The 17,254-nt window shown below is 38.5% G+C and overlaps 1 protein-coding gene across 2 annotated transcripts; it reads left to right on the top strand.

Moving 5' to 3' along the window:
• Positions 1-711: 711 nt before the first annotated feature.
• Positions 712-16,382, top strand: g2e3 (G2/M-phase specific E3 ubiquitin protein ligase). 2 transcript variants are annotated; one of them, XM_041812123.1, is made up of 17 exons: positions 712-825; positions 4,274-4,335; positions 4,488-4,585; positions 4,751-4,852; positions 5,637-5,761; positions 5,940-6,108; positions 7,772-7,878; positions 8,465-8,581; positions 9,210-9,334; positions 9,783-9,876; positions 10,452-10,622; positions 11,362-11,516; positions 13,055-13,239; positions 13,345-13,517; positions 14,797-14,836; positions 14,939-15,110; positions 15,196-16,382. In XM_041812123.1, the coding sequence occupies exons 2-17, from the start codon at positions 4,290-4,292 to the stop codon at positions 15,501-15,503; spliced, it is 2,187 nt and encodes a 728-aa protein (XP_041668057.1). In that variant the 5' UTR covers positions 712-825; positions 4,274-4,289; the 3' UTR covers positions 15,504-16,382. The 2 variants fall into 2 exon arrangements, with proteins under 2 accessions (XP_041668057.1, XP_041668056.1); XM_041812122.1 differs by having other exon boundaries at positions 718-963.
• The last annotated feature ends 872 nt before the right edge of the window (positions 16,383-17,254 follow it).

Raw genomic sequence — 17,254 nt, 5'->3', positions numbered from 1 at the left:
TCATTGAGATTAAAAATCTCTTTTTCAAAAGTGTCCTGGCAAAGACAGCTGCAGCAAACAGAGTGCATAAAGGTTTAGTGCCCAAAGGCATTCTGGGAAAACTGCAGATTTGCCATAACTCAAATAATATGAGTTATAACAAAAAATACTTAAATTGTTGGAGTACTGTTCACTTAAAATTGAAATAAGTTCTATCAGCTCATAAAAATAGAGTTCAAATCGCTGTTTTGGATTTTTAAGTTAACACAACTTAATTATACCCCCTTTTTACTTAATTTTTTTTAAACTAAGTAAATTGAGCCCTTTTGCTGTTATGGCCAAGAAGTACAATTAACTTGTTTATAATAAGTATTTAGAACAGGCTAAGAAGAACTGAGTAATTTCAACTCAATGTTTATGAGTAAAATGGATGTTGCTTTTTACAGTGTGTAAGAACAGAACAGTTAAAGTAAATCTCTGTTTTTATTCTTCAATAAGCCTCATAACTCAGTGGACTCATTCCTGTTTAAGTACACTTAATTCGCCGTATTTCGTTAATATTAGGTCAAATAATTTATTTTACAACCGCCAGAAAAAAAAAAAAAAATCGTTTTCATTCTGGAGCTGATATTCGTCCTGCCACAGGGGGGCGCTTTGACAAAGACTCATGCAAAACACGGAGAAGCCAAAGCGTAGAAGAAGAAGAGGTGGAGGCGGAAATGATGTCCTATTGTTTTGAAAGAGGGAAATTTAAAACTCGACGGCGTTAACCAGAAGTAAACACAAAACCTCAAAAAACGAAGCGAAAATGAGAGCACGTTGACATTCTTCACGTCTGAACGTAAAGTATGTCCTTATCAAACATTTTAAAACCGCTTTTTGATGTTTTTAGTCCGGTAAATTTGAATTAGACCGTTTGGCTCCGGAACGTTTGAACCTCGGTGTCGAATTTCATCAACAGGCGAGTTTACACCATAAATCAAGGTATGTTTTAATTAAAACAAGGTTTATGGTTATATATTTATTTATACTGGTGTAGTAAAAACTGGTGATGATTTTAAATATCATTACCAGGGCTAATAATCAATCAAACACTATTTTAGAGAAAGAACCACCAACGCTGATAGAATTAGACCTCAAGATCATCATTCAAAATGTCTAAATAGGAGGTAATTAGTTTACTTGTTGTATTTTGTGCTATCGGGGTTTATGTTTGTTACTGCTGACTGTTAAAAGTGTCTGAATGACAGCTGCCATTAAAGTCTGTTGTTTTGACGCAGAGCTCGTTTTGGTCCGTACAGACTCTCACCCTACTATTAGGAGTTAACAGATTATTAAAGCGGATGATTATTGGAGCAGATGTTTGGTTTGTATTCATATTTTATTTTAAAAGTCTCAGGCTGAAGTATATAAATGTAAAGAGCACTGCTTTAAGTGAGTTTGGTCTTCTAGAGTTGGACAGTATTATCAGCATACTATCAGTGTTGTCAGATATTAGTGAAAATAATCATCTATTCCAGTTTGCTTTATTGGCATGAACAGACCAGTTACTGCCAAAGCAGCGTACAAAGTAAAAACGCATCAAATACCTACATATAAATAAGGGTGCAATTTTCTGGCCGATCACCAATCTTTAAAACGCCTGACCTGCCGAGTCCGATTTTTTTTTTTCTAACTGACTGCATAAACCTTCATATTCCAGTCTTATTTTACTGAAATACATTGAACAAAAACCGTGAAACAATACAAACTTGTTTTAACTGCACATGAGGTAGTTCACTCAAATGTAAGTGAAAAGTTTAGGGCATTGCTGTCCAAACTACTAAATTATATCAGTCCCTTTAGTCTTTCATTTTTTACATTTTAGTAGGTAGAGGTAGATAAGATTGGTGGAGAAGATCAGTTTCATATGTAAGTATTGGCCAATCGCTGATCCCCCAAAATTAAGGAAATCGGCACCGATCGATCGGTGCACCCCTACACATAATATATATATTTGCATATTAAATAATTCCAGAAATAATTAGTGTATGGTAAAATAAATCTGATTATTAGATAACACAATAAGACTAAAAAGTACTAGAAAAAACAATATCTGCTGTTAATATCAGCCTCTATTAGCTGTAAATATCGTCCTATATCTGCTGTTAATATCAGCCTTTATTAGCTGTAAATATCGTCCTATATCTGCTGTTAATATCAGCCTTTATTAGCTGTAAATATTGTCCTATATCTGCTGTTAATATCAGCCTTTATTAGCTGTAAATATCGTCCTATATCTGCTGTTAATATCAGCCTTTATTAGCTGTAAGTATTGTCCTATATCTGCTGTTAATATCAGCCTTTATTAGCTGTAAATATTGTCCTATATCTGCTGTTAATATCAGCCTTTATTAGCTGTAAATATCATCCTATATCTGCTGTTAATATCAGCCTTTATTAGCTGTAAATATTGTCCTATATCTGCTGTTAATATCAGCCTTTATTGGCTGTTAATATTGTCCTATATCTGCTGTTAATATCAGCCTTTATTGGCTGTAAATATTGTCCTATATCTGCTGTTCATATCAGCCTTTATTAGCTGTAAATATCGTCCTATATCTGCTGTTAATATCAGCCTTTATTAGCTGTAAATATTGTCCTATATCTGCTGTTAATATCAGCCTTTATTAGCTGTAAATATCATCCTATATCTGCTGTTAATATCAGCCTTTATTAGCTGTAAATATTGTCCTATATCTGCTGTTAATATCAGCCTTTATTGGCTGTTAATATTGTCCTATATCTGCTGTTAATATCAGCCTTTATTGGCTGTAAATATTGTCCTATATCTGCTGTTAATATCAGCCTTTATTAGCTGTAAATATTGTCCTATATCTGCTGTTAATATCAGCTTTTATTGGCTGTAAATATTGTCCTATATCTGCTGTTAATATCAGCCTTTATTAGCTGTAAATATTGTCCTATATCTGCTGTTAATATCAGCCTTTATTAGCTGTAAATATCGTCCTATATCTGCTGTTAATATCAGCCTTTATTAGCTGTTAATATTGTCCTATATCTGCTGTTAATATCAGCCTTTATTAGCTGTAAATATCGTCCTATATCTGCTGTTAATATCAGCCTTTATTAGCTGTAAATATCGTCCTATATCTGCTGTTAATATCAGCCTTTATTAGCTGTTAATATTGTCCTATATCTGCTGTTAATATCAGCCTTTATTAGCTGTAAATATCGTCCTATATCTGCTGTTAATATCAGCCTTTATTAGCTGTTAATATTGTCCTATATCTGCTGTTCATATCAGCCTTTATTAGCTGTAAATATTGTCCTATATCTGCTGTTAATATCAGCCTTTATTAGCTGTAAATATTGTCCTATATCTGCTGTTAATATCAGCCTTTATTAGCTCTTAATATCGTCCTATATCTGCTGTTAATATCAGCCTTTATTGGCTGTAAATATTGTCCTATATCTGCTGTTAATATCAGCCTTTATTGGCTGTAAATATCGTCCTATATCTGCTGTTAACATCAGCCTTTATTGACTGTAAATATCGTCCTATATCTGCTGTTAACATCAGCCTTTATTGGCTGTAAGTATTGTCCTATATCTGCTGTTAATATCAGCCTTTATTAGCTGTAAATATTGTCCTATATCTGCTGTTAATATTAGCCTTTATTAGCTGTAAATATTGTCCTATATCTGCTGTTAATATCAGCCTTTATTAGCTGTAAATATCGTCCTATATCTGCTGTTAACATCAGCCTTTATTGGCTGTAAGTATTGTCCTATATCTGCTGTTAATATCAGCCTTTATTGCCTGTTAATATATATATTTTTTGCCTCTACATGTCAGCCTATATTGGTGTATATTTTTTTAATTCTTCCTCGACAATGAAAGGTGTTATCTTTGTTTTGTTTTGTTTTTTTCAAACCATAAGTGCTACCTTTGGTCTGAGGTTAGTGACTGATGGACCAGTTACTATTTTTAAAATATATATATTTTTTGCATTAACTGAGGTGATACATGCTGCTGCTTTACTTATTTAACAACATTCAAACACAGATCCAAACACAGATAGGCCTCTCCTCTGAGTGAGAGCAGTACTACAGTATATATCCTGTCATACTGGTGTAATGGTCCATGTTTGTGTTTATTTACGGTGTGGTGAGGTTTTGATCCATCAGTAGTCGTACTCTCTGGGTTCCTGAGTGTCCACATCTATCTCATTGCTGCTGTCAGAGTCTCATCTGTGTTTTTTACATGTGAGCGTTTCTGTGTTCACTGAAGGTCATTTCATGCCAAGATGAAGAAGAGGGTGAGGACGAAGTTGACCAGAGACAAAGAGAAGTGTAAGTGATAGATGAGTTAAATGTTGGCTCTCAACCTGGGGTCAGGGAACACTTCCTTTTAACGACACACTAGTAGACCTTACTTTATTGGTGTTTTATTAATGAAACAGTCGTATTTAACTGAAGATCAGCGTTGGTGTTGTCGTGTGCAGGTTGCGCCCTCTGCAGGTGCAGCGATGACGACCCGGCCATATTTGGAGAAAAAGTCAAACTGCCAGAGGACAACCTCTGTGTTCACTACTTCTGTTTGGTAAATATGTTTATGTCTGTGTTTCTGTAGTCATAAACTTTGAGATGTTGATGCTTTCTTTAAGACAGAATCCTTTTAAAACATGGAGATGTGATTTCTGCCCATCCCTATGGTTTCTTAGAATAACAGCCTGTCATGATTGGATGTTTGTGTTTTGTGTTTCAGCTGACTTCCTGTGGAGTTTACCAGCGAGGAGAGGAGAGCGAGGGCGTCTTTGGGTTTCTGGTCGAAGACATCAAACAGGAGATCCGCCGCACAGCTCGACTGGTCAGACATGTTCATTCATTACACTGATATTTACTTTCTTATTCACTGTTTATTTCAGTGATCATCAATGTATGGCTCTAGAGCCACATATGGCTCTTTTGTGTCTTAAATTTAAATATTATTCCCCCAGAAAACCTTACAAAATGGAAACTTTTTGCCCCTTTTCACCATTTTTCTGCTAATTTTCATCCATTTAAGCTACCTTTTGCCATTAAATACCACTTTATTCCTACTTTTTACCCATTTTTGCCACTTTTATCCCATTTTTGCCCATTTAAGCTACACTTTGTCATCAAATACCACTTCTCTCCTAGATTTGCCCATTTTTGCAACTTCTTTTTGCCACTTTTATCCCATTTTTGCCCCTTTTCACCATTTGTTCCACCACTTTTCACCCATTTAAGCAGCCTTTTGCCATTACATACATTTGTTTCCTACTTTTTTGCCACTCTTGACTGCTTTTTGCCCATTTTTGTCACTTTTCACTCTTTTTTTTTTTTTTTTTTACCCTTTTGGACCATTTTTTTGCTACTAGTAATTCTTTTTTGCCACTTTTCACCCATTTTTGTTACTTTTTGACCATTTTTGCCTCCTTTAACTTATTGTTATTGCTACTTCAAACTGTTTTTGCCACTTAGATTGTGACTCTTGCAAAGGTATTTTTCAACATTTTGGCTCTTTGGTTGAGCAGGGTTGAGAAACTCTGGTTTATATGATGCCTGTGTTGGCCCTGTTTTGCTGTGTGTGTTCTGTGTTTCTGATGTGTCGCTCCTGTCTGTTTCAGAGGTGTTGCTTTTGTAAGAAGAAGGGAGCATGTGTCGGCTGTAACGTCAGGAGCTGCAGGAAGATGATCCACTTCCCCTGTGGGAGGAAAAAGAGGTTCATCTCACAGTTTAGCGGAGACTTCCCGTGAGTTCTGATCAAATTTAACTGGTTTATTCTGTTAGTAAGAGAGCTTTAAAGTTTAGATCGATCCTGAGAGTGGGGGTTAAACATCCCTGCTCGATCCATCTACTCTGTATTTACAGAACTATTTTATTTCCAGCCCCCTGCCTCCTCCTCATCTTTCTTTATTCTCTGTGTTCAGGTCGTACTGTCCTGACCACAGCCCTACTCAGTCCCTCTGTGTGAGCGCAGATGTCAGTCTTCCTCAGTCCTGCTCCATCTGCCTGGACTCCATCGAGCCCGTCCTGTCCTACTCCATCCTCAAATGTCCGTCCTGCCACACCAGCTGGTTCCACCGAGACTGTGTGCAGGTATCACTGACGTGTCTTCTTTAATCTGACAGAACATTTAAGGCTCCTTTTTCACAAAGCAAGCTCAAATGTCTTTCACACCATCACAGGCAGATATAAGCCCACGGTTTGTTGGGATGAGGGTCGTCATGAAGTTTTATTTCCCCATCCCACAGTCTTCCCAAACTCCATCCATAAAGGTTTGAGACACAGCAGCAAAATTAGAAGTCCTAGACGCCAAATACTGGACTTATTTGATTTTTAACAAACAAAATTTGCAGAGAGACTCCTGCATTCTCCTCCTGTTTTGTGTTGAGGCTGACTTATTTTTGAAGATTTGTTTGGGGGCTTTTTGTTAGTAGAGATATAACAGTAGGTAGAGCAGAAACAGGGAGGACAGTTAGGGGATGGGGTCACTGGTCAGACTTGCTGCACACGTACATGGGGTGCTACAGAACCACTGACCCATCTACATCTCAAATCTGACTTTTTTAGTATAATCTAGACCGGTGTTACTCAGCCAAAGAGCCAAACTGTTGAAAAATACCTTTGCAAGAGCCACAATCTAAGCAGTGAAAGTGGCAAAATGAGCTTGAAGTAGCAATAAAAATAGGTTAGATGTGGCAAAAATGGACAAAAAGCAACAAAACTGGGTGGAAGTGGGGAGGAAAGGGGTCAGAAAGTAGCAAAAACTGTTCAGAAGTCACAAAAAATTAAGTTACAGGTAGCAAGAAATGGTCCAAAAGTAGCAAAAACATGGCAAAAATTGAGTGAACAGTGACTTAAATGGGCAAAAAGCAGTCAAGAGTGGCAAAGATGGGGAAAAAATTGGAAACAAGTGGTTTTTAATGGCAAAAGGTAGCATAAATGAGTGAAAAGTGGTGAGAAAATTTTAAAGATGGGCACAAATGGCATAAACGTGGCAAAATTGGGCAAAAACTAGGAAAAAAGTGGTATTTAATAACAAAAGGTAAATTAAGTGGGTGAAAACGGGGAAAAACTGTGAAAAAGGGCAAAAATGGGATAAAAGTGGTAAAGAAATATGGGTAAAAAGTTGCAAAAATGGGTAAAAAAGTAGGAAAAGTGGTATTTAATGGCAAAATGTTGCTTAAATGATGAAAAAAGGCAAAAATGGGATAAAAGTGGCAAAAAAGGTGGCTGAAATGGGCAGAAACTAGGAATAAAAGTGAAAATTAATGACACGGTAAATTAAGTGGGTGAAAATGGGGAAAAAAACTGAAAAAAGGGCAAGAATTGGATAAAAGTGTTAAAAAAATGGGTAAAAAGTTGCAAAAAAGTGTCAAAAATGGGGAAAAAGGAATGAAAAAATTGGTATTTAATGGCAAAAGGTAGCTTAAATGAGCAAAAATGGGATAAAAGAGGCAAAATTTTGGAAAAAAAAGCAGCAAAAATAGGCAAAAAGTAGGTAAAAAAAGTAATATTTAATGGCAAAAGTTAGCTAAAATGGATGAAAACTGTCAAAAAAATGTGTAAAAGGGCAAAAAATGTACCCTTTACATAGGTTTTCTGGGGGTATAATATTTAAAATTAAGACATAAATGAGCCACATGTAAGTATCACTGATCCAGACTGTGTGTTTGAGTTCGGATGCATTCATTCTTTACCTGTGCACCTGTCTAAGCTGTACACTGATGAATAATGAGTATTCCTGTGTTTTCTTCAGCGTCAGGCTCACAGCGCTGGCCTCTTCTTCTTCAGATGCACGCTGTGCAACAACAAAGAAAACTTCCAGGAGGAGATGATCCGCATGGGAATCTACATCCCAGAGAGGTAGCATTTTCCTTATCTGTTTCAGTTATCCACATCATAAAAACACCCAAAATATAAAATAAAGATCACTGCGGAGGCATGCTTGAAATCACTGTCATCTATGGTTTAGAGCAGGGGTTCTCAACCTTGGGGTCAGGACCCCATCTGGGGTCGCGAGACATTGAGAAGGGGTCAACATATGCCTTAAAAGAACTAAGTATATCTTTTAAATTACATTGTTGCCACTTTGCACCAATTTCATCAAACTTTAACCCTTTTTCATCACTTTTTAACACCAGTTTTGACGATTTTAGCACATTTTTGCCATCTAAAACCCATTTTTGGCCATTTTAAACCCTTTCACTTTTTCGTGTTTTTGCCGGTCTCTGGCACCTTTATTTTTGGGGTCGTGGGCTGAAAAGGTTGAGAACCCCTGGTTTAAAGGATCTGTGGTTAGAGGAAGAGATTAGCCGTGTTTTAACCCTTTCAGTGATTTCAAACATTAAGTTTCTAAGCACAGTATGAAAGGCTGGAATATCATTAGACACTGACAGACAGCTTCTACTAGATACTTCACTCATGCTCATTGTGTACTCTTTATCTGCAGAGATGCATCATGGGAGTTGGAGGCTAACGCCTTTTCAGAGCTGCTGGAGGTTTACAGACGCTGTGACGCTCTCACCTGTCTCTGCAGCGAAGGACGCTCGCACTCCGCCCACACCGGGTATCTCTGCTCTTTCTTCAGAACCATGTTGTCGATGGTTTTGTGTAATTGAGTCAGCGATGGTGGTTGTTCTTGCTCTGTTTGAAACTGCGTGCTCACCTCTCTGCATGATGATGAAGTTTAACACATTTTTGGACGTTTTGGTGGGATTACAGCTGTTTCAGACTTGCAGCCTGTTTTGCTGCTGCACATGTTGAACATACACTGGATACTGAGCTTTTACTTTGAAAAGCACAAACCAGAAGTGTACTCGTACTGAGTTTCTCTTTCCTGTGACATATTGTACCATCAGACAGAAAGCTTCACACATAGAAGTTTAGAGAACAACTGTATTATACAGACACATTAAAGCTTGTTGCCCTCACCAGTGTTGTTAAGAAATAGATTACAGTCCTGTTGCCTATTGCTGAGATTGGGCTCAGATGGCCATGGTTTAAGTCCAGGCTTCTGCTATTTTCCCCCATTCTCTCATCCCCATTTCTGACTCTATCCACTGTCCTCTCTAGAAATAAAGGCATAAAATGCCCCAAAAATATATCCTAAAAAATTTTAAAAACCGGCCGGTCTTGCCCCATTTTACCATCCAGTTTATTTAAGTTCTGATTTGATTTGAACTTGTTTGTTCCAGGTGGTTCGAGGTGATCCGCTGCCGTCTTTGTGGATCTGGAGGGACTCACAGGAAATGTTCGGGGCTGACGTTGGACACCAAAGACTGGGCCTGCAGCGACTGCACCCAGGCTACAGACGGCAAAGGTTTGAGTCTGTCAGAGATATTTCCTGCTGTAGAAACCAGATAAAACCAGCAAATATTCACACTTAAAACACAAATTAATGCAGCTTTTTGGCTCATTTTGATTCAAAAATTCCTCATGATAATTCATTATATTTAAAGTACTGTATCACATGAATTAATAATTATAAAACTGATGGAAATATTACTTCAAAATATTATTAACGCTGATAAATATATTTAAAAAAAAGATGTCAAACCTCTCTCCAGTAGTTTCATTTTGAAAACTAAAAATTGTTGAAATTAATTTTATCTGAATTGAAATCATTGTGTTTGCTAGAAATACTTTTTAACTCTTTTAAACTGTTACTTGTTTTTTCACTATTTGTTTTTATCTGTCCTTTAAATAAAATGTATTATTATTATTATTTCTTTGCTCTTTCATTTGAATCTTGTGCCTCTTTCCTGCAGCTTCCCTGGTCGTGTCTCCTCAGGGCGGTCCAAAGAGGAGTCTGCTGTCCAAACGCCGCACGTCCTCCATCCACTCCACCATCAGCTGTAAGAGGTAAACAAAACAAGCGCACCTCTCCTCCATCATCACAGCCATCGAGCAGAGAAGCGTCCCTCTGTGAGACAGATGGTTTTAGACTTTATACTGAATCTGTCTGACAGACAAGAGCAGCCGACCTGCAATGACCCAGAACTGTTCCCACAAGGAAAAATGTGCTTCAGATTCAGAAGAGTTGCATATAAAAGACTGAAACAAATGCAATAATAAAACTGCACCTGCAAATGAAGAAAGTTCTTCAGAAGGACAAAACAACTGCAGTACAAGCAAACTGGCAAAAAAGTAAAAAATGCAAAAAAAAGTAGAAAAAAGCTGCAAGTGCAAAATGCTGCACATCCATCTTGTGGTTGTGAATTGTCATTGGTAATTCCATTATTTCTTATGTAAACTGCTTGGACTGTTGCAGATCTACACTTCTAAAATCTAGAATAAAAGCCTGTTTCCTGTCTCCATGAGTTTATGTGTTTTTGGACAAATATAAAGTGAAAGGTCTTTGACTTTGGTTAACAGATCGGCTGAAAACAAGAAGATCTGTGATGATACTGATGTATTTTCTCTCTTATCTCCATCAGACCGTCTCTACCTGTTGGATGTGAATCACCTGCGGACCTCCTGCGTGCGTTGGCCCCTCAGCTTCGTCTGGTCCCGGTCCAGTTGGAGGTGAGCGGGTATCGGGCTCTGTCTGCTGGCGTGGAGCTGGTGAGAAGGGCCGACTTTGACCCTGCACGTACTCTGTCTGTGAGGTAAGACGATAAAAAATCTTTCTATGAATTTACAACAAATTTTAATTTTTCTTATGCTTCTGTGTGTAGGGGAGAAATAAGCCCCTAAAATGTTGCAGACAAACTCCTGCAAAGCGCCTAATTTGCACATCATCATTTGATGTTGCCAGGGTGTTTGTGCGGTCAAGACGATGCTAAGTTTGTCCTTTTTTTTCCCTTTTTTTTTTTAAGACTTATTTTTGGGCCTTTTCATGCCCTTATTCGACAGAGGAAGGACAGTGGGTAGATTTGGAAACAGGGAAGAGAGTGGGGAGAGACATGCGGTAAAGGGCCACAGGCGATTTGAACCCGGGCCGCCTGCGTACATGGGTAGAGCCCCAAACCACTCGACCATCTGCGCTCCCAGGACTTTAATTCTTAAACCTCTGCAGCAGTGATATCCGATGCTGGAAGCTTCATGTTTACATCTGTCCCTCTGTCACCTTTATGTGGAACCATATCTGAGGAACTCTGTCAGGGATTTTCTTCCAATTTTGCACAAATATCAGCTATCGACACCACCCCAACCCCTCTTCTTGAAGCACCACTGTAGTTTCTAGGACCTCGCCTAAGCATAAATCCACCAGATGGTGGTTCTAGTTGTCCCTGTGGTATTAATCTGCCATCACTGTGGTTTAAATACCTCTAACACCTCTTATAAAAGCATAAAGTTCATCATTTTCCTACAGATTTGATCAGTACTCTCCTCATCTCCATCCAGGTTTAAAGAGGACCAGCAGACTGCATTTCCCAGCAGCCTCCGGGACAGCGAGGCTGCCAGGCAGTACTTCCTGAAGCTGCTGGTGCAGCAAATCCAGGACTCTGAGGTGTTCGAGGGTCCGGAAGGATGCAAAAACCTGGTGCTGGATGCTCAGGGTAGGAAGCGTTTTCATTTTTAGATTCAGATTCTCAGATTGTCCCATAAGGGGGAGTGAGTTTTGCAGCAGGAGCACGCTAAAGACAGTAGGCATCAGCAGTAAAATAAGACCCAATTCATGAACAATAAACATTATAAAAAAAGAAATACACAAAATCATCGATGAGATCAGTCAGGAGCTCGTACTGAAATGGAAATATCTGTAAAGAAATGCAGCGTGCAATCTGAAGATGTGCAAATGAGCAATAATGGTGCAAGAAGAGCACCTTAAAGGATCTTTGCCAGGAGGTAAATGGATTTCTGTGTATAAAAATGAGACCTGAAGTCATTTAGATTTCCTCTCAGGAGCCCAAGGAGGCAACCTGAGCTTGCTCTGAAGAGGATTTTGTACACCAGTGTTACTCAAAGAGCCAAATTAAAAAAAAAAAAATAGGCAACCTTTGCAAGAGCCACAATCTAAGTGGTGAAAAGTGGCAAAAACAGCTTGAAGGAACAATAAAAAAATAAGTTAAAGGTGGCAAAAATGGGTGAAAATGGGGAGGAAAAGGGTCAGAAAGTAGCACAAACGGATGAGAAGTAACAAAAAAATGAGTTACGGGTAGCAAAAAATGGTCCAAACGTGGCAAAAAGGCCAAAAAATAGAAGACAAGTGGTATTTAATGGCAAAAGGTAGCTTAAATGGGTAAAAAGTGGTTAAAAAAATATGGGGCAAAAATGGAATAAAAGTGGCTAAAATGGGCAAAAACTAGGAAAAAGAGTGGTATTTAATAGCAAAAGGTAAATTAAGTGGGTGAAAATGGGGAGAAAAAAACTCGAAAAAAATGGGATAAAAGTGGTTAAAAAATATGGGTCAAAAGTTGCAAAAGTAGGCAAAAATGGGAAAAAGTGGTATGTAATGGCAAAAGTAAGCTTAAATGGGATAAAAGTGGCAAAAAAGTTGTAAAAAAAGTGGTATTTAATGGCAAAAGGTAGGTTAAATGGGCAAAAATGGGATAAAAGTTGAAAAAATGGGCAAAAAGTTGTAAAAAAGAGGTATTTAATGGCTATAGGTAGCTTGAATGGGCAAAAATGGGATAAAAGTGGAAAAATTTTGTAAAAAAGTGGCAAAAATTGGAAAAAAAAAAAAATAGGAAAAAATAGGTATTTAATGGCCAAAGGTAGTTTACATGGGCAAAATGGGATAAAAGTGGAAAACATTTGGACAAAAGTGGCAAAAATTGTCAAAAAGTTGGAAAAAATATGTCTTTAATGGCAAAAGGCAGCTTACATGGCAAAAATGGGATAAAATGGGGAAAAAAATGGGAAAAAGTGGCAAAATGGTCAGAAAAGTTGGAAAAAATAGGTATTCAATGGCAAAAGGTAGCTTTCATGGATGAAAAGTGGCAAAACATAGTGAAAAAGGGAAAAACCTTTCCCTTTTTTAAGATGAATAATATTTAAAGTTAAGATATAAAAGAGCCACCTGTTGAGTACCGCTGGTTTAGATGTTCCAGTAACGACCCACTCTTCACTAAGAGTTTTTGTTTTTCACGTGCAGCGCTGCGTGACGATCTTTACTTCGACCTCGGCTGTCTGCTCGCCCTCTCCCTCGTTCACGGCGGTCCTCCTCCTGGATTCTTCTCCCCGGCTCTCTACCAGTGTCTCTTCAACTACCCCGCCAACCGCCCGCTCACCGTCGCACACATGACCCCCAACACACACTTCACCCGCCAAGTCAGCCGGGTGAGTAGACGAGCGCCAGAAATACGACCAGGATTACCCAGAGACACCTGCAGACGGGTACAGAGATGTGTTAATGAGGGTAGAACATTAATTGGCTTGTTTCAGATGGAGGAGGCGGAGTCTCTAGACGAGCTCAGAGAGGTGATGGAGGAGAGCTGGGAGTTCCTGGAGTTAGCCGGCTGTAACCGACCAATCAGCAGCCTGGAGGACAGAGAGGCTCTGGTGGAGAATCTGGTCAGCTTCATCATGATCAGCAGGATGCAGCTGCCCCTGCAGAGGTACGCAGACACGCACCAACATGTTAATAATTAACCCCTGCATGACTATGAAGGATCTCTGTGATTGTAAAGGGTTAAAATGCCTGACTTTAGAGCAGCGTTTCAAAAGATTGCATTCAAGGTGCAATGATTTTTTTTAATAATTGGTGAGGGAGTCCAAGATTAGAGCCTTTTTGATTGATTGGAGGGTTGTTTTTACAGAAAGTTACTGTGAAAGTTGCTTTACTTTGAGGATTTCTTTATAAAAAGGTTGCAGTGGAAGTTGTGAATATCTGAGATACTTTTTACAAATAAGTTAGATGGAAAGTTGCAGTAATTTATTTTTTTTTACCAAAAGTTGCTGTGAATGTTGTGACAATAGTTTTTATTCTAAACAGAAAGGCTGTAATGAAAGTTGTCAAAATTTCAGGATTATTTTTGTTTTTTACAAAAATGTTGCAGTGGAAGTTGAATGATTTAATGGGGATTTTTTTGTGCAGAAAGGTTGCAGATAGTTGCAATAATTTTTAGGGTTTTTTTATTGCAGGGGATGTTGGAAATATTTTTTTCTTCTTACAAATAATGCAGTTAAAGTTGAAGACATTGTTTGAGATTTTTTTTTTTCACATAAGTTCAAACTTGCAGTGATTTAAGGGTTTTTATACAAAAGTTGCAGTGAAATTTGTGATTATTTGTTGTGAGATTTTTCTTTTTTTACAAAAAAATTGGCATGAATGATGCAATAATTTGAGTATTTTTCTAAACAGAAAGGCTGCATTGAAAGTTGTCATTATGTGTTTATTATTTTGTTTTTTACAAAAACACTGGGATAAAAGTTGCAGTGATTTAAGGTAATTTTTATTTGCACAAAAAAGTTGCAGATAGTTGCAATAATTATTAAGTGGATGTTGGAAATATTTATTTTCTTTATCCAAAAATGCAGTTAAAGTTGGAACGATGGTCCGAGATTTCTTTGAAACAAGTTCAATGTTGGCGTGATTGGAGTAGTTTGTATTTAAACAGAAAAGTTTCAGTGAAAGTTGCCATGATTTGTGTTTTTTAACCATACAGTTGTAATGAAAGCTGTAATGATTTAAGGATGTTTTTGTACATTTATTACCTGTTCGTCAGGCTCCGCCCTCATTTCTGTGACCTGGACTAATCTGTTTTTAAAGGTGCTATATAAATAAAGTTTATTATTATTATTATTATTATATATAATCTAACATCACTGGGCTCTTTCTCCTCTGAAACAGTCAGAACTCCCTCCATGCTAACAGTCGGTGTTTTTGTCCTGCAGGTTTCGGGAGGGCCTTCAGACTCTGGGCGTCTTTGATCAGGTTTATTTTCTTTATTTTTTGTATTGAACAATAGAAAGCATGAGTCGAATGTTGAAACTCCTATAAAGTTCCCAGACTAACAGTTCCTTGGATCTGATCCAGGTTCAGCTCTTCCCGGCCGTGTTCTGCAGCGTTTTCTGCAAAGCCACGGTTCAGCTCACAGCTCAGACGCTCGGTCAGCTGTTCACCGTTAATTTCTCCTCCCAGGAGGAGAAAGTGAACATGGAGACGACCACCATCTCCTTCTGGAGACACTTCCTGCTGGAGTGTGAAGGTAGGATCTCCTCCTCCCCTCTCTGCTGTTTTATTTCGTCCTTCCCTCCTTTCCTACCCCCTCTTCTCTTGTCTCCTCTCCTCAGTCGGCCGGAGCTCCGTCTCCCTCCAGGACCTCCTTCGTTTCTCCACAGGAGCCGAGGAGCTCCCAGCCGCCGGCCTCTTCCCTCCTCCCTCCATCTCCTTCCTCCACCCTTTTGCCCCCACCCCAGCGGGAGCTAAGGGGAGAAGAAGAGCAGGGAGGGGGGCACAGAGGGACAGTGGGCTGTTTCCTCAGAGCGAGCCTGACTCCAAACACCTCCTCCTGCCCGTCACCTCCACCTACACGACCTTCAAGAGCGCCGTGGAGCAGGCGGTCAGCCACCACGTCCACCTCCTCCCCATGGAGAGTTAGTCAGAAGACAGGAAGTAGACCAGGAGCACTGCTCCTCTTAAATGTTGCTTTGCGTGTGATTATTTTCATGCTGAACAGATTTAAAGAGTTTTCCTTCATTTTCACACAGAGAATCAAAAGCAGCTGCTTTCATGCTGACAGACTTTATCTGATTTTACTACAATAACAAGCAAATAAGAAACACTTCGGCTCAAATCCACAAATCTACAGCTTATTGTTGCATGTTTATGTTTTTTATTTTCATCACATGAATTTTAAAAGACTTCCTGAAAAGGTCAAAGGTTCTATTCTCCTATTTTTAAAAAGTAATCAGGGAACAGCTGGTTTCTTGATTTCTCATTTGAAATTAAAAATTACTGGCTGTTAAACACGCTGACCCTTCAAAATAAAATCAGCTCATCCTTGAGTTAAAGTAGAAATATTTCCAGCATTTAAAGAAAATCCCTCAGAGTGTTCTTGGGATCAGGAGTTCATAAGACCGTCCAGATCGGCAGCGTGCAGACGAAAACGTACGACAGAAACCTGCAGTTTTTTAATGTTTAGGTTCTTTTGTAAATTATCCATCGTTAAAGTGATGATGGTTTTAGACTCAGCTGTTTCTCAGCAGAAAAATCTTCTTTACCAGATAAGTAATGATGACCAACGCATGATCATAAAAGCATTTAAACTCAGCTTCAGGAGATGTTTAGAGCTTTAAATTCACTTTTATTCACCCTGTAAACCTTTTTTTTCTCCACATATCTGCTCTCACAGTGGTGCTAATGTTGTTTCTATTGTAAATAGTTTAAATCTTCTACTTTTGCTGATGTTTTTGTGCTTTTTCTACATTTACCGTGCTTACATTGTGAAAACGAATGTATTAAAAAGAATTGCTTCATAGAACTGATGAGACTGGACTCATATGTTCAAAACATCAGATTTAAAATGTCTGTCAGTTTCTTGCACACATTATTGGATAAATGGACATTTTAACTGAGCATCTTCATGTTCATTCAGGGACCTTAACGCCTGACACAGAGGGTCTAAACTGGTGGGTCACTTTCTTTAGTGAGACTCAAATGTGAGATGGAGAAAAATGGCAGCAAAAATGCTGATAAATGGGGATGAATTGCAACACTAATAAATGATTGGGACAACTTTTCACCATCTATTCTCCCTCATTCACCCACAACCCTGCATGCTAAGAAACTGTTCAGTAAATGAAGCTCGTGGAGTGCTGGTTTGACTGGAAAGACTCCTCAGAGAAAGACAGGAAGTGACAGGAAGATGGCAGCGGTGCATCTGTACTTCCCAACTATCTGTGTTCTCATTGGCTAGTCGTTCCAGCCTTCGACTTCTATCTAAAACACAAAGACGTAAAAAGTTCTACGTTACTGCTTTAAGAAAAATCCACACCGATTTTATTTAATTCTTTTAATAAAAGTCAAGTCAAATTTATTTATATAGCACATTTAAAAGCAGCACTAGCTGACCAAAGTGCTTTACAGAGAGAGGCAAGATAAAAATAACCACATTTACAAAACAGCAAAGAATAATAGACAATAAACACACAACAAACACAAAGAGTGAAGAGACGCTGAAACCAGGAATGTTGAGGAGCAGGGACATGAGCGGTCTAATTTGAGTCAAAGGCCAAGGAAAAAGAAGTGTTTTAGGCAGATCTAATGTGAGGGGGCAGTTGATTCCACAGACGAGGGCCTGCAACTGAAAAGGAACGGCTCAACCCAAACCCAAAGACAGTAGGTGTGTGT

Source organism: Cheilinus undulatus, linkage group 18 (assembly GCF_018320785.1).
Source record: "Cheilinus undulatus linkage group 18, ASM1832078v1, whole genome shotgun sequence".
NCBI lineage: Eukaryota > Metazoa > Chordata > Actinopteri > Labriformes > Labridae > Cheilinus > Cheilinus undulatus.
This window is presented reverse-complemented; position numbering and strand designations above follow the sequence as displayed.